Source organism: Rattus rattus, chromosome 15 (assembly GCF_011064425.1).
Source record: "Rattus rattus isolate New Zealand chromosome 15, Rrattus_CSIRO_v1, whole genome shotgun sequence".
Taxonomy (NCBI): domain Eukaryota; kingdom Metazoa; phylum Chordata; class Mammalia; order Rodentia; family Muridae; genus Rattus; species Rattus rattus.
This window is the reverse complement of record NC_046168.1, coordinates 78,186,089-78,206,911: the sequence shown is the minus strand read 5'-3', so window position 1 is coordinate 78,206,911 and position 20,823 is coordinate 78,186,089. Positions and strand designations below refer to the sequence as shown.

The 20,823-nt window shown below is 43.5% G+C and overlaps 1 protein-coding gene across 1 annotated transcript in view; it reads left to right on the top strand.

Annotated features, from left to right (window-relative positions):
• The window catches only part of Prdm6 (PR/SET domain 6), a 103,219-nt gene extending 83,147 nt beyond the window's left edge, over positions 1-20,072 (top strand). The window contains exons 5-7 of the mRNA XM_032885686.1: positions 2,430-2,775; positions 12,138-12,314; positions 19,154-20,072. Coding sequence (XP_032741577.1) covers positions 2,430-2,775; positions 12,138-12,314; positions 19,154-19,268 — 638 coding nt within the window. The 3' untranslated portion in view covers positions 19,269-20,072. The remainder of the gene's footprint in view (positions 1-2,429; positions 2,776-12,137; positions 12,315-19,153) is intronic.
• The last annotated feature ends 751 nt before the right edge of the window (positions 20,073-20,823 follow it).

Below are 20,823 nucleotides of genomic sequence, written 5' to 3'. Positions count from 1 at the left end.
ACTCGCAAAGCTCTATACTATCCATAAAAGTGGCCTTTCTCTGTTTGAAACACAGCTAGTGAGCAGGGAGGTATAATATGAACTAAAGATGAAAATTTGCTGGATCTCAAAAAGCTAGGGTTTGCAGCCCAGGTCTGTCCTTAACTAACAATGAGCAAGTTGTTGGGTCTTTCTGGGCTGCTGCTTTGCCACTGGAAAGGGAGTTTGGCTCAGCTCAGCAATTCTCATCCCTGACTTCACTTCAGAAGCACTGGGGGGGACTTTAAACAATATAGTCAGGCCCTTCTGAGAGACTCGTTCAATTTTTAAAAATTCTCCTCTGTAAAGCTACTGCCAGTGGATCACACTCCAGGGTCTTTGCTCCCTGGGATAAGATGAGCTGTGCTTCAGTTACTGTAGACAGGTCTGTCTCCTAGGTTAGATATGCTAATCATGTGACTCTTCAGAAGAACCCCGGGTAACACACCAGCACCCCTGTACCCATATGTGTGATCCATCTGTCTCCTTACAGAGCATCCTAGTTCCCACACCACGACTGCTGTCTGTTAGAGTTGAGGATGCTCATGTTGTGAATGGAACTTAGCCATGGCTGTGATGAGGCACAAGAGAGCTCCAAGTTTGCTCCCTACCATAGCTCTGAGCTGGCACTCAATAGTCATATAAGTAGCTATAGCATGCATGGCTTTGTTTCTTGCCATAACCAATCCTTTTGTGAATCACTGTCTTCAAAATTCTGCATATTTTTTGATAAGGTCTTTCACCACATTTCTCTGGCTGGCCTAGAATTTTTTGTGTAGATCAGACTGGCGTAGAATTCACAGAGATCTATTGTCTCTACTTTTTCTGCTGCCCCCAAAGTGCTAGGATCATAAGTGTGAACCACTACTCAGTTTAATCCCCTTGACTCCTGAAATGACCAATACACACACACACACACACACACACACACACACACACACACATACATACACACATATGACAAAATACTTATTTGTAAAAACTTTAAGCCTTTTGCATATGTTCTAATCACTTTTAGACCCATAGAATAGCCAGTTAATACTTGATAAATATTGTTATCAACAGTAAGGTATTTTAAAATGAAGCCAAGAGTAGTGGCTCATACCGGAAATCCTAGTACCCGAGAGGCCAAGGCAGAGTTGAGGCCAGCCTAGGCTACTGGGTACTGTCAAAACTAAGCTAAAATAAAAATTAAAAGTAACAATAAACTAAAAGTATTCACATTCTCCTGTAAGAAAACCCTTATCAGTTTGGTCTTTCTTCTCTTCCACTTACCACCCAGCAGAACCATCTGCCTCATTCCAGTCTTGTCTCTTCTACAACAAAAAGAATAGGGACTGCTTGTGGCCATCAGGCCCTCTGATGAACTCTTTGATATCAAACCTTAGCTTCCTACCAGGAGGAAGATGAGGCCCCTACAACTCCACTGATATTGGGCGCTCACCTCTTTCCTAAAAGCCATTGATGCATTACGTCACTCCATTTATGTCACCCTGTCCTTGGAGTGACCGTTTCATGGTTTTCCAAGGACTACATCATGGGTTGGCTGTTACAGCCATTCCTACAGGCACAATGCTAGGAAACATCAGAGTTAGAACCCAGGCCACCCCCATCACCCTGCCAGGTACCTAGTACTTTTAGAAGCATTGGTACCACTGTCCATATTTTCCCCTAGAAGAAACAGGGCACAAAGTTCGCCTACGATTACCATCATTAATGAAAACCAGAGTCAAGATGGGAGCCTAGGCCTTCCTAATTTCAAAGCCTCCTGCTCAAGCACCATAGCTATTACCGCCCACTTCCTCTACCCATCTGTCAATCAAGCCTCTCTCAAGCCTCCTCCCCACCAAAATCTGAGTGATTTTATCCCCCTCTACTCAACACCAGCCTGTGCCTATTCCCTGGGCCTTAATTAATGCTAAACGCATGGCCAGCATCCCACACCTGCTGTGGCAACCTAGCTCCCTTGATCTTCACTAACCTGCCAGGCTTCTCCTGTCTTCAGGTGTCTATCCTCTTCTTAGCTCTTCAGTCAGATCTATAGTGAATACCTGTCCTTCTGGGAAGCCTTGGTGTTCCCTACCTAATGCAGTAGGATTCACCCCCAACCCCACTCCCCTATCTCTCTCATATCTGCAGGTCTCTAAGCATCATGCAGTGAGGACTACCGTATGTCTTGGCCATACAGCAACAGCCCTGAGTGTATACTAGTCGCTTAGTAAACTGCCATTAGATGAGTTATTAATTTGTGATAAGCCTGATTTCCCCTCAAATGATTTTATTATGCTAATTTGGGGGCCATCAAAACACAATTTTACATTTGTTTGTTTATAGAGATGTCTTGAAGTGTGTGTTGTTGCGTTTATTTAAGTGCTAGTGAAGCTGACCTTCTTAAACTCTGACTATTCTAGTGAATGTCCCTTCCACGGTAATGGAAGCCATGTGCCGACAAGATTCCCTGCAGCAGCCCTTCAACAAGAGCAGCAAGCTTTCTCCCTCCGGCCAGCAGCGCTCCGTGGTTTTCCCACAGACTCCCTGCAGCAGGAATTTCTCTCTGTTGGATAAATCTGGGCCCATCGAGGCAGGGTTTAACCAAATCAACGTGAAGAATCAGAGGGTCCTGGCGAGCCCAACCTCTACCAGCCAGCTGCACTCGGAGTTCAGCGACTGGCACCTCTGGAAGTGCGGCCAGTGCTTTAAGACTTTCACGCAGCGCATTCTCCTGCAGATGCACGTGTGCACGCAGAACCCCGACAGGTGAGACCCAGGGCTTGCCTTCCCCGAGCGGCTTGGGGGAAAGCAGAAGCTGAGGTGCTTGCCCGCGGGGTGGAAGGTGCCAGAGTTCTATTAGGCATCAGCTGTACCTCCATTGTTTGTGAAGGCTGCACAGACAGCTTGGTGGCTGCCCAGAGGCATCTGCGCGCGCGCGCGCTATCCAAACAGTTCCGTCCAACTTTAAAAGGGAGCGAAAGAGAAGGAACATTTATGAATATCGGGGGTGGAAAATGAGGTCAGGATAATCAGAATCCCCTCTGTCTTCCAAAGATAATATAGCTGGCTGCCGGGCGGCTGTCACAGCTGTTTCAGAGTTCACCTCCAGTGTGCTGTGAGTATGAACTTAATTAAGTACTAAGAGGTAATGAATTGGAATTTTTTGCTTAGTACTATTTTTCTTTGGAGCATGCAAACCCATAAATCCTGCAAACCTGTCAAAAGGAAATACCCACTCGGCTAGTGATGTGGAGGAAAACAGATGCCACTTATTCAATAAACTAATATCCACACAGAAGAAAAATGTTGACTAGATACCTCAGAGTCAAAGTTGGTTTGAGAGTTTGTCAATACGGAATTTTATGGCCATGAACTGAGGATGAAATTTAGCTGAACAAGTGAATTAAAATTTCAGGTACTCTGACGAGTGGCCCAGTAGATATAATGGAACTATTATTTATGAATCAAAACTGGTTTATTTGACAGTCTTGAGAGCTGGGAGCGCAAAAGACAAAGATCAAATTAATTCAGTAGGAAGGCTCCTTGTGTTTTATCTCTCCTTCATGTCCTGTGAGAACTTGATTAAAACCAAAATATCCAAGAAAAGCCTAGGGAAAAAAATCACTTTGAATATAAAAGTCAAAAACAATTTTTTTGGAGCTAGGATTAGATATCTGGAAGTAAGATTCCTGAAGTGTTTTCTTAATCGTGCCACTGGTGAACCTTAATGAAGTAAGACTCTGTCTCACAAGACAGACACTGAGCTCTCCCCTCTCGGCTCTGCACCACACAGCAGCACGCTTACCACACAAAGGGTAAGGGAAAGAGACGTAGGAGGGGTGGGGACACTCTAATCTCACTCTCAGGGTATGTATACACATCTGCATCTGCACACATTTTATTTGTGTCATTCTAGAAACTGCTTGCTTAGCCTCAAGCATTACCGTAACTAATCAATATGGGCTCTAGGTGTGCACCCACAGACTGTGCTATGGAGGGGAAGCATAAAAGCCAATACGTGATTTTTATTTTCCCTGCAGAAAGGCTTTTCTTAAAAGTTTGCAGTCATGTATGTATAGCCCCATGACGCTGTCTTTCTTAGCTTTCCCTTCATTTTAAGACATGTTTAAAACTCTCTTGTAAAAACTGAGTTCACATGTATGGGTGTGTTATTTGCAAATTGTAGTCATAGTAACCAATCATGCACAGGAAAATTAAAGATAGGTCACAGTTTCTGGATCTTTGAGTGTCATATGATTTCATGTTCAATAACACAAAGGAAATGAAGGTATTTTATGGTAAGTAAACACTAAAACGGCCTGTTCTGTCTGACCCAAGTTACGCCCAGAAAATTGCATGTCATGGATTAAGTCTCTTGAAAGTTTGTCCTGTAAAATACATACAGCACCACGATTTAAGACATCTAGACAATTAGCTTACATGAACAAAATACCTCCAAGGGAGATTGTTAAGGTTAATGATGATTGTAGGCAAATTTAGTATGACTGGTAAATCCCTTCGTGGTTTAAGCTCCTTCTGTACTAAATTCTGATAGGTTCATGAGCTGAAGTAATAGGTGTTTATGATGAAGGATACTGATCAGGGTGAGGTCATATTACTTAGGGAGCGGGTTTCGGATTCTTCCCTAAGCTTTGTTGGTGAAGACAGGAGAGGTAGTTGACATCACTCATTAATAAACTAAAGAGTCAGGACTTGAAGAAAGCCAGACTCCTTAAAGGGATGTAATACAATACAATGTTTCTTAGTAACAATGACGAGACAGTTGAATTACATCATCAATCTCAGATTTTTGAAGAGGAAATAGAGATGCCTAGTCACTTTGATCTATTAATTTTATTCTACATGAATAATTTCTTTTTACCCTATATGAACTTAACTCTTTTCTGTCTGAGAACATGAGATGGGCTCTTTATAGCAGAAAGTGTGGAGATAGGGAGATGCTCTCCACATCCCAACCACACAAGGGAAAGCTAGCTAGGAGAACTCCACACATGGCATAATCCAAATGTGACAGTCGTTCGTGATGGTTGCTAAACTTGGAAACTCATCCATTCTATCCATGGAAGCGCATCTCTGCTAAATAGGACATGATCTTTGGTGACTAGCTTCATAGCTGGATATTTGTGTTTCAGAGTTTGTGCCCATTCATCCATCGCCAGGTGTCCCTCATACCTGTGTAACATCCCTAAAAAATATAAAAATCTACACTCAAATTCCTTACAGAAAATGGTGTGGAATTTGCATTCTCCTGTATGCTTTAAATTATCTTTAAATCACTTATAAAATACCCTAGAGAGTTGTAAATACCATGTGAATAATTTTTATTCTGTATTGTTTAGAACCACTGACAAGAAAGATCTGCACATTCTGTGTAGGCGCATTTTCTTTCTTTCTTTCTTTCTTTCTTTCTTTCTTTCTTTCTTCTTTTTAGTAGTTTTCTTCCTCTAATTGGTTGAATCTGTTAATTAGAGACCTACATCTAAGGGGTCGAGGGAACAACTGAACAGTAGAACAGTTTAACAGAAGCTATTTCTCTGTTCATGGAAAACTCGTAGGAAACTCTCACCAGAGAGACCAGAGGACAAAGTCAGAAGGTAAACGGGTCCGAATTTGGAACAGACCCCTAAATCAAAAGTCTAAAAGGTTTTGTAGTCTACAGAGGATCTGCCTACATTTGAATTTTCATTAAGGAGAAAGTATGTTTGATATCTGTGATCCTCTTCGTGTGAGGTGCCATTCAGAAGTATAAAGGAGAGATCCACGGATGCCCTGTGTGTGGCATCATCATCACCTCTGACTTACACACCATGAATGCAGGAGGAAAATGAGTTTGATCTGGCGAAAGAAGAATCAGAACAAAAGATAGATTCATGAAGGTCCACTTTCTGTTGCTGTCTCTGTCTCTATTTCTGTCTCTCTGTTTCTCTCTGTTTCTCTCTGTCTGTCTCTGTCTTTCTGTCTCTCTGTCTCTGTCTCTGTCTCTGTCTCTGTCTCTGTCTCTGTCTCTCTCTCTCTCTCTCTCTCTCTCTCTCTCTCTCTCAATTTTGTTCTGTTGCTAACAAGCCAACAGATCCTCAGCTCCTCCTTTTCTCAAGCTACCAACTCTTCTCTGGGTGACCCAAAAGAAGAAGTTGTTGGAATGTTGACCAATCGAGGTTCTGTTTACAAAGATGATAAGCATTTGCATTTCTATATAAACTGAATGTCTGAGCCATGGCAACTTGACTTTGGCTGGGACCAGGAGGTAGATAATCTCTTCTCTCTTCTGGGATTTTGCTGCAGAAATATTCCATAGGGTCCAGAGAGAGAGAGGGACTCCAGGAATTGGTGAGCAAAGCTTTTGATCACAGTTGATTATTTTCTGAATGTTTTTGTCTTCATAAAACATGTATATATAATATTTATCTCTATTTTATACCACTTTTCTCCCCCTCCTCCCGTTCTCGGATTGTTTGTGCCACTGGGAGAAAGTTTGCCTTTAGCACCCAGACACACCGTCAGCTGTTTACTATTGCATTTAAGTGTCATTGATTATAATTGGATAGAACAGTGCTAATGGGAAAATGGGTTTCAAAGGCTCTGTCTGGTGGGAGGAGGCTAGAGGTCACTGTCGTGGTGTCTTAAAAGGTGTCTTGTTGCATTCTCTGCCTCTTGCCATGAAAGTGCAAAGGTTATCTTCTTTCTCCTTTACAGTGTTCTGTGGACTCTTGGGTTGAACACTAATAATACTTTCGAGACTCTTCTTACATTGAGGTAACCTCTTCCTCCACATAGCGAGCAGTGACTTAAGTAGGGCCCTTTGGAAGTCTCGCATGACTTGGGCTTCCTGTCATGGAGCAAGGAGAGGGTGTAGCCCCAAGTGAACGACTTTCATCCTGGAGGTATTCATGCTATAAAAGGAAAAACCAAAGGACGATTAATAATTTTAAACCAAGCTACACTTAATTTCATTAAACGTTTTGGCCTTTCCCTATGTATACCAAACCGATTACAGACTCAGAGCAAATGAATCGCACATTTCAGTGGTGTAATCTTTGGCACAGGAGTTACCAGCGACAGAATGTCAGGGGACTGAACGGAAAGGTCTCATTGCTTTCGTTCTGCTTAAAAGAATCTACCACGATGATTTGCACTGTCCGTCTGCCCACACTCTGCTTCGTGGTTATTTTGTAAATGTGCATGTAGCACTCTATAGTTTTTCATGGAGCTTGGGTTTTCCTGGGTTGGAACTAGCCACATGAAGCTATTTCAGTGTTGATTACTGTAAATCAAGCAAAGGAACACTTCAGTTTCTCGGTTACACCAATCCATCCTCAAATGCTCAGCTGCTCTTTGTAGCCCCATATCAGACTGTGCAGCTCTAGACAATCTCCACAGTTGACTTTCCTGCTTTAGATCCCAAGCAGCCAACCAGCCCCACAGAGCTGTGCACTGTGAGATGCTATTTCTTTACATTCGCCTTGAAAATGGTGGGAGGCTATATGCGCAGGATGCAATAAGAGAACCCAGTGCTTTTGAAATGCTTCCCAATTGCAGTGAAGTAAGATCCTGGCCCAGTGGAGCTCAACACCTGCCGATGTCTGTATATGCTTTTCTGGTGTGACACATCAAACAGAGATGCTTTAGAGTTCAGAAGTTTCAAAAGTTTGATCACTTTCACCTTATCTTCTTGCCAGACTTTAGAAAATTAAAGGGGGTGCTGGGGTGTGTGTAGTAAAATTCTTGGCGTGCTAATGTAAGGACCTGAGTTCTGTCGTGAGCGTCCATCTGAAAAGCCAGGCATGGTGGTACACACTAATGTCTTAGTGCTGGGGAGGCAAAGACCAAAGGATCCTGGGAACCCACAGATCAGCCAGTCACATCTAGTCAGTGAGTCTTGGGAACAGGCTGTCTCAAAGAAGGTGGATGGTTCCTGTGGAATGACACCACATGTACACATACATACACAGACCCCCCCCCACACCGAAGGTGTAAGCAAAATGTTGGCCACATGTACACACATACACACATATACACTCCCCACCCCACCCCAAGTGTAATTGAAATGTTGGTAATGGCAGCTCACTCTGTGTTCTGAAACTCCTGTAGTTATTTGAGAGATAGGATGTGCTGTAGAAATATGTACCCATATTCTAAATTCCTGTGACCGGCTGTCGAAAAAGAAATTGTAATTTCCCAAGATACTTTCTAGGCATCCTTCGTACTCATTTCTGCTCTTCTGTATTCCTAAGTCTGTACTCGAATCCTTAACTACAATCAAGTCATTTGCTCTCATGCTGAAGTAGTACCCTGCTGCTGACTGATCTTCTCAGCCATGGTGGCCGGGGAAATGGCTCAGAGAATGAGAGTATTTGTTCTTCCAGAAGACTCCAAATACACATATTGGATAGTTCACAACTGACTGCAACTCCAGTTACAGTTAAACAACAAGCAAACCTGGGACTGCTTGTTTTTTTATTGTTGTTTGTTTAGTTTTTTTAAAGACAGTGTCTCACTAAGTTGACCAGGCTGGTCAACTTGCAGATCTTGAATTTAAAACCTATATCGGTCTCCCAAAAGTTGTCAGCCTGGAATGCTGGTTATGGCCTCTTTCTCATGTGAAAAAAGGAAACTCTGAGAATAGAAGAACATAAAGTTTCAAAGAACACCATCTACTAACTCTCTCTGCACCTTTGCAGATCCTTCCCCTACACACACACACACACACACACACACACACACACACACACACACACACACACACTTTGGATATCCTAGAACTCACTATGTAGGACAGGTAGGCTCAGATTCACAGAGCTGTGCCTGCCTCTGTCTCTCAGTGAAGGTGCAGGCTGCCACTCCCAGCGTCTTTGGTATTGTTTGTCTTTATTTGAGACAAGATCTTGCTGTGTAGCCCAAACATGGTATTTACACTTTCGATGCCTACATTTTCCATACATTTCTACACTGAGAGAGACTGTTATAGTAACAAGGACTCACTTAAGTGATTTCTCCAGATCCTCAAAAGAACCAAGCTGGGCCAAGATGAATGTCAGCAGACTCAGAAATGACTGCACGGTACCTAAAAATGAATGGCTATAACTGCTTTGTGAAATTCAATAAAGCAAGGTTTGTACCTATATTCTGATACAGGATTTTCTTGTTATTCAGCATTCTCAAGTTTTGACCGAAGCACTAAGATTGTCTGTCTTTAAGAGTATATGGGGGTCGGAGAACAGGGACAGGGAGAGAGAGAAGGTGCATGATGGGCAGGGAGCTAGCCGTGACCATCATGCAAGGTGGCATCATACTGGAAATGCTATGATTGGCAAGCCTCTTTGGGGAACATTGGATGTTTTCCCCAAAGCAGGAGAAAGATATGATATGTGAAAACAGAGTCCAGGGAAGGTGAATGACTATCCCATAGCCGAGCAGAACCTGAGGCTAGGCAGAGATTCCTCTCTATTCCAGGCACTTCTCTTTCACCAAGCTGTGTTCCACATAGTCTTAAAAACTGTCCCATAGTAGCTGGTGAAACGACTCAGCGGTTGAGAGTCCTTGCTCATTGACAGATCCCCAAATTTGGTTCCCAGCACCCATGTTGGATAGTTCACAACTGACTGTAACCCCAACTCCAAGGTATTTGATGGCAGCCACAGGTACTCGTGTATACACGCATACATTCACAAATGTATGCACATACATGCACGTGCGCGCGCACGCGCGCGCACACACACACACACACACACACACACACACACACACACACACACACCTCTTAAGTGATAACTTTTAAAGCCTTTTCCACAGACTCCCTACCAAGTGCTCTCTGGCTGGTCCTAGGCAGAAATGATGCTCGAAGGTTTTGCCCCCTTTCCCTTGATGACAGGATTCTACATCAGCCTTTCACATCTTCTCTGTGAATCTTGGCCACTGTCACTATTAGCATAAAAAGGATGGATTGACTTCTGACTGCAGGGAATAAATCACCCCAACTTTTGACAGAAGACTTAGAAAAAAAAAGGAAAAGATGAATTGGTTTTATTTAGTGGCTTATTGTTTATAGTGATAGCTATTAAAATAGATAACCAGAGGCTAATAAATGTTAATGGTCCCTTCACTATTAGAAAAATCAATTGTCAGTGAATATAGCATATATTAATACGTTATTTTGTTTATGATCCTCAATAGCATGTAAAAAAATTTCATCCCCAGAGAACTATTTTCTGAGAACTCTTTTTAAGGTCAACATTTACTGCCAAGAATAGATTTGCCAGGAGGATATTTTCCTCGGCAGGCAATTTTAATGGCTTTCAAGACGTTATTTTATAATTATAATAAAATGCATGTGTAATTTGTCAAGATTGATAAACTCCTTCCCAAGGACTCTTATGTATTTCTTTGGAACCTGTTTGAGAGCAGTTAGATAGATTTCTAAATGTAAGTAATTAAAATTGTATAGTATTGAGTTATTGACCAAGGCTGGACTATTAATCAAGCTAAAAAATTCTACAATCAGTGCTCAGCGTGCTGAAGCCTGGTAAAATAATAGTATTTGTGTTCAGTGAGGCAAGTAGCCACAATTAAGCACTTCGGGTGACAAATGAGAGGGTACACTTTGTTTTGCACTTAATTGAATGGTTGTACAGGCCCGGTCACCATCGTCTCCCAGCCCTTCAGTTTGGTGTCTGGTCATTGGCGCTCATGTATTTGTTAAAGGCAGAGCAATTAAGTCTGCTTCACCATTGGCTTTCCAAATGCAGCCAACGTCTGGGCTGCACACCAGGCTCCGTGAGTGCGGTGAAGATCCTTCAAGGCAGACTATTAATTTCCTGAACAAAAAAAAATGTGATAAACAAATTAGAGAGGCCTATGAAGGGATGATTTGAAATAGCCTTGAATAGGGACAGGTCCTCGGGTTTCCTCTCACTCACTGGATTCTGCTTGAGTAAGCAGAATAACTTCTGGAGAGAAGACAGAATTTTAATCTATTTTATGAAAACTCGAAATTGATTTACTTCTCGTGAGCTGGGAAGACTGTGCTCTGATAATCCTGCTAATTATGAGGTATTTGTCACAACTTCCTCCCACTGGCATTTGCATCATGGTCGCCTCCCTGCAAGCACCGTGACATTTGTCACTTCTTGCTGCCATAAATCATTCCTTGCAACCAGATTCAGCAGGGGAGGTGAGATTCAAGAAAAAGACACAGGGAGCTGGAGGGGTGACTCAGTGGCTAAGGTCTGCTGCTTTTGCAGAGGACCCGGGTTTGGCTCTCAGAACCCACATGGCAGCTCACAACCATCTGTAATTCCAGTGCCAGGAGATCTAACACCCTCTTCTGGCAGCAGGTGCACGTGTGCATGTATGTACATGCAGACACTCAACACACACATACTAAAAAAGGAGAAGAAGGAGAACAGGACTCAGTAGATAAATATTTAGGGTGGGTGAGAAGTCAGGATTTCTTTTTTAAAGAGAGACACACACCTGGTACAGGTCTGGGATCATCTTGGGCAGATCGGAAGGCAGTTTAATATTTATGGAAGCGTGCGTACAACTTGGACTCTTGCCCACTTATTTCCCTGACACTTGGAATAAGGTTCAAACGCCCTCTGATGACCTCAGCATCAATGGCTTATATCCTTTGAGGACATTTTGTCCTCAGTTGACTGTGCCAAAACTGTGACAATAGCAATTGCTTCCCCTGTCCCACTCAGAGGATTACTGTAAAGATTAAAGTAGATAATTGGTTTTAAAGCACTTTGAAAAGGGAACCATAAAAGACAATTATGTATTTTCTGTTGTACTTTTTGGCTTAATTACTCCCGTGCTTACGTCTGTAAAGCTTACAGAAATATGCCGGGTTTTGCCAGTGGGGAGATCAAGACCATCAACTCTCTGCTCTTGACATAGTATGATTAGTACAGGGAGGGAATGCTTATCTGTGAGTGGATGTGTCTCAGCAGCTCTGCGAATTTTGTTCCTGTGACAAGTAGCAGAGCTCAGCAGCCAGTGCTCTAAGCCTGTCTTTAAAGAGTATTGAATGTCACCAGCATCACGGCCTCTTTCCCCTCAGTGCTGCCTGACTTAGGAAGCCATGACCGGACCCTCTCTATTTGTTTCAGACCCTACCAGTGTGGCCACTGCTCGCAGTCCTTTTCCCAGCCATCAGAACTGAGGAACCACGTAGTCACTCACTCCAGTGACCGGCCTTTCAAGTGTGGCTACTGTGGCCGTGCCTTTGCTGGGGCCACCACCCTCAACAACCACATCCGGACCCACACTGGAGAAAAGCCCTTCAAGTAAGTCGTGGCTAGTTGTCCGTCCTCTTTTTCTTACCTTTCTTGGAAGCTGGCAGACACTTGCCCTGCTCAGCCTGGCTGTAAGGGGTTCTCCTGGGTTTCTCAGCTGACATTTGGAAGTGAAGTCAGGGAAGCTGCACTGGTCCTGGGTCAAGGTTTGCAGTTTCAGACATGAGATACCCTCTGGTGCCTCTTCTTTCAACAGTAAAGCAAGAAGGCCTGAGTGGCCAACTTCAGTAGACTCTCTAAGTCTCTCTAATTCCTGTGGGTCTGTGCCTCTGATTTCCAGTCCATCAGCAGGCCCCACAACCATGAGGAGAATGGTCATCGTTTAGGATGCTTGAATACTCCTCCTGTAGGATGTCAACCCTTCAGGAAACTGATGACTGTTTCTTGTCATTTAGTAGAGTGTGACCCTATCATAGCAGACAACTCATGGTGCTCTAGCCTAAACTTTGGAGCTTAACGTCATCGATTCGTAAAAATTATGACAAAAACAAAGGGCATGTTGACGTTTTTAGTATCCAGAGAATGTGGGTAAGGGCATTTGAGCAAGATTGTGTTTCAACATATAATCCTTTCATCAAAGCAGCCGGCATTTGAACTACGCAAAATGGTCCATCCATCCATCCATCCATCCATCCATCCATCCATCCATCCATCCATTTATACAATCAAAATAAATGCTGAGTTTTCCATTGGTCATCCTGCTAGGCACAAGAGATATGAAGGTGAATGAGACTCCGCCCCTTTCCATCTTTACTTTGAAGACCTCACATTCTAAAGGGAAGCCCAATCAATCAATCAATCAATCAACCAATCAATGTCATACCATAGGATGAAAAGTATGACAAGATGTGTATACACAATGTTGAGGAGTATCAGGGAAATGGAATCATTAGCTCTGTGTGGGATACAGTGCTTAACATGTGTACTAAAGGATCATAAGGAGTTTGCCAGTTTTCCTGGAGTTCAAGCCACACATTAGGCTAGTGGTCTCAGGACAGTTGGACCAATGAACTCTTTTCTCTTAGCGCTGTTACATTTCTATTCATTTTCTGTACTTGCTTTCCTTACTTGTGAAAGAAAATTTAAAAACGCAGATGGCCAGCCATATTTACCTTCGGTAGGACATGCTCAAGCAGGACAGGAAGTGATTCTGGCAGTAAGAGGCCAAGAAGTTTCTCATTCTGTGCTCATCCTGAGGCCAGGTACAGCTCATGGTAGCAGTGTATTGTTGGTCCTGTCACAAGGATCTGCCTGCCTCATTGCTCTGCCACCCGAGGGAGGGGTTCATAAAAGCCTGTTGACTTTTACCTCTGTCATCCTTTTTAAACGTATTAATTAATTGATTAATTATTTTTGTATGCATCTGCCTATATGTGGGCATATCCATGTCATGGTGTATGTGCAGAAAACCAACTTGTAGGAGTTGGCTCACTCCTTTCTTCTGCCATGTGGGTGCTGAGGATCAAATTCAAGCTGTCAAGCTTGGTGGCAAGTGCCTTTACCTGCTGAGCCATCTTTCCAGTCACTCCATCATTGTCACCTGTGTTCCTGAATGGTTTGATTTGCTATCCTAATAGTAAAAAAACAGTGACGATTTTTTTTGTCTGTGTACTTGCTTACTGTATAAAGTCTTCTGGCTAAGTGGTACAGGATGGTGCCTAAAATAATCAAGCATATCAACCAAGCTCTGTCCCTGGAGGAGGATGCAATAGTCCAAAGAGGCCATGTTTCTCTAATCCAGAGAGGGGCTAGTTGGCTTGTCCCCATCTTAAAAATTCCCTGCCTTGGGTGTTTGTGGCCTGCCTGATGGATGTTGTCATCAGGCCCAATTCTCAAGGGCTCACAGGTAATCAGATAGGAGATAAGAGATAACTGTGCCACTTTGAGAGAATTTGGGAGGACTGAGGACTGACCCCATTGGTCTCTTATATTAGAGAAGGTAGCCGAATGGATTCAGTGCCAGGAATCAGATTGATTTTTATCTTGTTGCAGTGTAAATAGATTTTGGTAATTAATTGAAGCGGTTTGAGGGTCAAGATGGGAAATAGATTTCTATTAATGTTAAGGTGTTACTTATGTGTAACCTCGTTGACTCCACTCAATTTTTTTCCTTTAACATCCTGTTTTTGTCATGTTTCCAATAGAGTTGCCATCTTAATTTTAATTCATCAGAGTAATATTTGAAGTGCTTTAGTAATTGTCTTTCCCCTCCTTTCCAACACTATCATCCTTTTGTTCATGCCTGCTCTCAATCTGGGAATAACAACTGAACAAAGGTCGCGAAGCGGCCGGGTTGTTGATAACATTCTATCTGGCTGTTATAGTCTGGTTTCTTCTTGCTTTTGGCAAAATAGCCATGTGTTATTTCAGGCATTTAAAATGACCAAATATATGTGCCCAGAGGAGAGCTGAGTGCACGCTTTGCTCTGAAAGTGCAAGGTTTAAACATCTCCTGGGAACTGGAAAGCCATACCCTTTAGTGTATACATGATCGCTCAGGGTTGCAGTGCTGCAAAGGAGTTTGAGAATCTTCTAACCCAGCCCCTGGATATCCAACCCCTGGACCTCTGTAAATATTATGAAGATATCCTTTTACAAGCTTATAAAACAAACATTAAAAAAAAACTTCTGTTGCAGATTAGTCAATAAAAATGGTTTCACCACCACAGTTAATTTTACTACTCCAACTAATGGGCATTGGCTTAAACAATGTTGCAGAGGCTGAAAAGAATCTTGTAAAGGGGCACAACCTAAACTGTAAGCCCAAGACAGCGTCCACATAGATGACCCAGTGGCTTCATCCCCAACTCGTCCCCTTAATCTGAGAGGTCATCTCCAGGATAAACAGAAACCAAGTCTGCTGGTCAAGAAAAGTCATTTCATTGTACTTAGTTAGCTCTGCTGCTCAGGACTTAGCTAGAGGGACAGGGAAACCATTGGCCTCCCAAGGGGGCCAGACAAGTGGTAGCACAGAGCTAGGATTCCTGCAGGTTTTGCCTCACATCTGATTACCTGGACTCTCCCCGGAAGAACCTATGTCCTAAATTCTAGGTAGACCCTGAGCCTATTAAGAGCTAACCTAGGGGGTTGGGCATTTAGCTCAGTGGTAGAGCACTTGCCTAGCAAGCGCAAGGCCCTGGGTTCAGTCCCCAACAAAAAAAAAAAAAAAAAAAAAAAAAAAAAAAGAGCTAACCTAGGCTGAAGACTTGACATTTCTAAGTTAAAGCCTCCCCATAAGAAAACAAACAAGCAAAGGACTGGATCGAAGGCTTTAGCGTTTAGTTTGCTATGTGAGACTGAAGCCTTGGGACACAAGGAGCAAAAGCTCATTTCACTAATCGGCAATGGTTAGGCGCTGTACTGCAGTGCAGGCAGTTGGTAGAGGCGTTGGAGGGCTCTCAGTGAGGACTCTTTTCTCCCACTCTTGTGCTAAATGAACTCTCCCAAGGTTTGGGGTAGAGGATGTATTTGACCTGGGAAGCTCCACAAGTAGGCCAGGACTTGCTCTAGGAGACTCCAGTGTTTTTAGAAGCAAGGGAAAAATAGTCACCATGATGTTTTAGCCTCCAGTAAAAGGGAGTATTTCTCAGAGGGGAAAAAGCAAAGAAACAAAAGAGAATTCTAACGTACACTCACTCTTTAAGCAAGACATAGACAAAAATCAAAGCAACTCTGGAAATACACATTAAACGTTTACCAAGTACAAAGTCCTGGGCAGTTTGGTCCAGTTCAAGCATTTTTATGGCACGCAGCAGATGCGCAGAAAGATTCTTGCAGGTTTTCTGTGTAGTGAGACTTTACATCATTGTGGTATTTCAATTCAGACGGTCCAGTCAACCGCCACGGTTACAAAAGAAGGATGTCAAACTGCCAAGGGAAATCAAGGCTAATTCAGACTCTCATACCTGTAGGAAGTTGGGGACTTTCTGTTTGCTGAAGCGTTTGGAAGACTTTCCACATGTATGTGTCCGTGATGTTCCCTTCAAGGCTGTGACATCAGTGCCCGTGCCAAGGGAAGGCACAAGATTGCAATTCAGGGTTAAATGGCAGCTCAGCTGAAGCCCTCCTCTGACCTCCCAGAACCAAGGTACTTGACGGAGTAGGTCTTTCTATTGAATTCCATGAAGCTGTGAAAATAATTTACAGAGATTTCTCACCTAGAGTTTAGGACAATGGATATAAAACTCGAACCCCAGTCTTATTTTTTAAAAAGATATTCTTACAGTTATATGTCTTTAATTCCCTTACTATATAAATCCACATTCCCAAACCACATAGATATTATGTCTAATAATCCATATTTCCCAAGGAGATGGAGTTCCCCAGGGTAGGCTCTAAATTTAAATAATTTCTCCACATCTGCATGTTATTTTCTTCTGTTTGGTGACCAGACATGATCTTTGCCTGCAAAGAAGTGATCTTCTTTTGAACCCGTAGCTTGGGGGAATTTGTTGATGTTTATAACAGATTGCTCTATGCACAGAAATCTCACTAGCCGTTTAAGCAAACCCCTTTTGCTGTCTTCATCCTGCCTGGACATTTGAGAACCACGTAGAGATCTAGACTTCAGCCTTTTGGAAAGCACCAGGCTTCTAGTGCATGAATTCTTCACATTTTAATATACAGGATGAGAAGGGCGAAGGCACAGCCAGGCAAATTGTCCTTCTTCACAATTGTTCAAACCATTTTTGCTCTCCTTGAAATTGATCCTACAGCTTCAAAATTAAAAAAAAAAAGAAATATAATAATTTGAAAGTTTGTCAAGCAGTGAAAGGTAGTATATTTTAACACACTAATCCAGTAACTAATCAGTTTTCTAATAAACAATCAGCAGTTCGCTAGCGTGTCATCTGCACTCCAGGACCTCTGGAGAGAGGATGAGCTGCCCGCGGACGTTAATGAATACACCGAAAATCACTAGGTGATCAATACTTCTGAGTTATTTTCATTGAGCTGATAGGTCTGATACATTAAAGCTGACATTATACATTTGTCAAGATCACCGTGCAGTTTTTTAACAGTGGAGCAGGCTGCTAAAAATATTCCCTGAAAGACAATCAAAGAAACACTTCTTCATCCTGACACACTCGGCTGGCACAGGAGCCTGGGAACCTGAAAGCGGAGGCCCTCAACCTATGGGTTGCGTGCGACCCTTTGGCAAACCTCTGTCTCCGAAAAACATTCACATCACGATTCTTAGCAGTAGTAGAATTGTAGATAGGAAAACAGAATTATACTATATTATAGGTATAGTAGCAAGGAAAATAATTTTATGGTTGGGGTCACCACAGCATGAGGAACTGTATTAAAGGGTCACAGCATTAGGAAGGTTGAGAACTATTGCTTTAAATCACGTAGCCAAACTCCGGCCTCCTGGCAGTTTCAGGCATTTGAGGATCTCTAAACTGGATGGATGTGTTCTATTTCTCTAGCTAATTCTGTACACGATCTACTAAAGAGGAGAGAAACAGGAGTGCTCCCCAGAAAACGGGCTGCGTGGCTTCCTCCTCTGTGGCCGGACAGTAGGCTTTCTGCAGGTTGCCTGTGCCCATGCTCCAATAGTGCAGGGTCCTGAGAGCCGGCGAGGTTTAGACGAAGGACGTTTGGGCTCCTCTTCAGTGCTTTTCCCTTCAGAGGGTGGAGGAAGTAATAGAAAAAGGATCGCCAGGGCGACTGTCCAGTCTGATCTTGCTTGAGGTAGACAAGTAAGATGGTGATGTGGGAGTCACTGTATAATCTAGGTTGCTGCCATGGTGTGTGCGTGCGTGTGTGTGTGTGTGTGTGTGTGTGTGTGTGTGTGTGTGTGTGTGTGTGTGTCCGTGAGTGTGCTTGTGCACATATTAGATATGGCAACCACAGAAACATTGGAGCCTCCACAGGATTGGGTGTGCATGTTATATTTTTAGTAGATTAAGTAACTAGGATGCTAGAGTGTGGGCTTTGTGGAAGACAGGAATTGACCCAGGTTCTCTGGATCACAGTCCTTTTAGCACAGGAGAGACACTTGAAGTGCAATGTCTGCTTTCTCCTTTCAGATACGTGGGCCCACGTGTATATTGTATACTGTACTTCCTATAGGGTTGAGCCCTTCAACCACCCAGTTCCCTGATTCCCAGATTTTCCTGAGTCATCCCATTTTTTTACCAAAGCAAACTCTAGTCTTAGAAATTATTTTAACCCTAATTTTGCTTGGGCTGTGACATTTTAATTAGTGTTAGCAAAAAAAAAAAAAAAACAAAAAAAAAAAAAACAGTCACCTATACCTAATTCTCCCACCCCGCCCCTCCCCCCACTTCTACCCCCACCTTCGTCTTCTACCCCTAACCCCCATAGCCTTTGAAAACGAAGGCATTGCTTCCACGAGTTTCCAAATTTTGCAATGATTAGCTTTCCGGCTGTTGTGGCTGAGGGGAGCAGAATTCGGGGTTTTAAATTAGCGGCAGGTGAAATTCTATTTGTCATCCATTTCACTGCGGGGTTACGGAGCAGAAAACTGCAGACAAGCTGGCTGCTTTGATGGCTCCCTCCTAAAAATCTCTTTTTGTTCTTTATCTATCTGAACTGACAGTGATCAGAGCTGCAGCAGGACAGGGCTCTCTGGAGAAATCACCTTCCCCCGGCCTATTGACAGGTCCCTCTGTTCCACATCAGACAGGCTTTGTCCTATCCCAGGAATCCAGGCCTTGGAAGGAGCCACCAATTAAACCTCTTGAGCCAGTAAAATCTGAAGCCGCTTTGGAGTGTCTGCTCTGATTAGTCAGGATGAGAGGAAGCCTATCACCCAGAAGGCCCCGCACCCTGGTCTCAATTTTCTCTCTTGCCTCCACCAGGTGCGAGAGGTGCGAGCGGAGCTTCACCCAGGCCACGCAGCTGAGTCGGCACCAGCGCATGCCCAATGAGTGCAAGCCGATAACCGAGAGCCCGGAATCAATCGAAGTGGATTAACTGATTGACTGGCTGGAATTAAACAGCAAGGAAAGTCATGATTAAATGTCACGGACACTTAAGCAAAACCAAAGATTTCCTCTGAACAACTTTCAATCAGTCCCAGAAAACCAAAAGCAGTAATAAAATAAGTAAGATGTTAAGAGATATTGATCCTGGCGTGGAAGTCAGACCAGGCAAGAGATTATTTATTTATGACTAGGGATGAGACAGATTTCCGTGGACAGCTCACCTGGGATGGCCAGTGTTTCCAGTCCCAACCGTGTGTTCGCTTTGTTTCTAAGAAGCTTTTTAAAAAATAACTGTTATTTAATACCAAAGGGAGGATTCCTCTGCCCACACTTGTGAGTAAGAACGCACAGGGACTTGGTTCTCGTCGCACCTTTTTTTCTAGTAGCATGTTTCAAGGGGACCCGTTCTATGGCCTTCCTCCTGTCTAGGCCTGGCTTGCCCAGTGTTGGTTACCCCAGCAAGGAAGGCTGAGGCCCAAGCAAGAACCTGCAGCCTCAGAGGCAGCCCAGTTCCATAGCTTCCTTCCTGATGCACTTTCACGTGACTCCTCCCACCCCACAGCCTGGAACTGACGCTGGAAAAGGAAGAAAATGGTTTCAGATGCAAAACTCAAAGGATGAACGTGGAGGACTTGCTTTGTCCTGTCCGGATTTCAAACACATTTAAAGTGTACCGAGCTTCATAATCCAATATACTGTTCCGAAGCAGCTAGCTGAGAAAATGTTGGTTTCAATAACATTTTAGCTTAAGAAAAATGAAAACAGAAATAAAGTTCTTTGGTCTGAGGCTGAATCTAAGGTGTTAGGCCTCGAGTGATTCCGTTGTCCGTGTTTCTGGGCAAGGGTGGGATGTGTGAGTAATCAAGTCATGGCCCGCTGGCAGATTCATTGCGGGCAACGGCATCTTCCTCACACAGGGAAGCCCTGGAGGCTCCTTCACTCCCTGCTAAGTGTGGCAGAATTGTTGCCAAAGAAACGAGGAGGAGAATCAGCCAGACAGAAAACGTTGTGAGAAGGTAGCCTACAAAAGGGAGGGTTGACCCAGACTGCCAGGAGTAACTTCTGTTATCAATAGGGATCACCTTTTCCTCTCTCTCGAGATTGATTAACCAGAAGCAAAGGGATCCTGTATACACTTGGGGTGTTCTTTGAGTATTTGGCATAGAGGTTAACTTTCATTGGCCTTGTAGCTCAGTGGTAGTGCTCAGTGTAGTTGGATGGAGGTCTAGGAACTGACCTGGCATTGGGAACCTGTGAGGGCGAATATGGATTTTGGTCTCTTAGCTCCCAGGGGAAACTCGGAGCCTGAGTCTACCTCCACACCCAGTTTTCATAAACAGCCCATAATAGCAACTCTGTGACATTTCTCGTCAGCTGGTGGCTAAGCACAGCCTTTTTGTTTTTGAGTGTGTTTTTGAGCTTCCTGAACACACTCACACACACACACACACACACACACACACACAGAGAGAGAGAGAGAGAGAGAGAGAGAGAGAGAGAGAGAGAGAGAACTAATTTCATTTGGTCCTCCAGAAAGTTCTCTT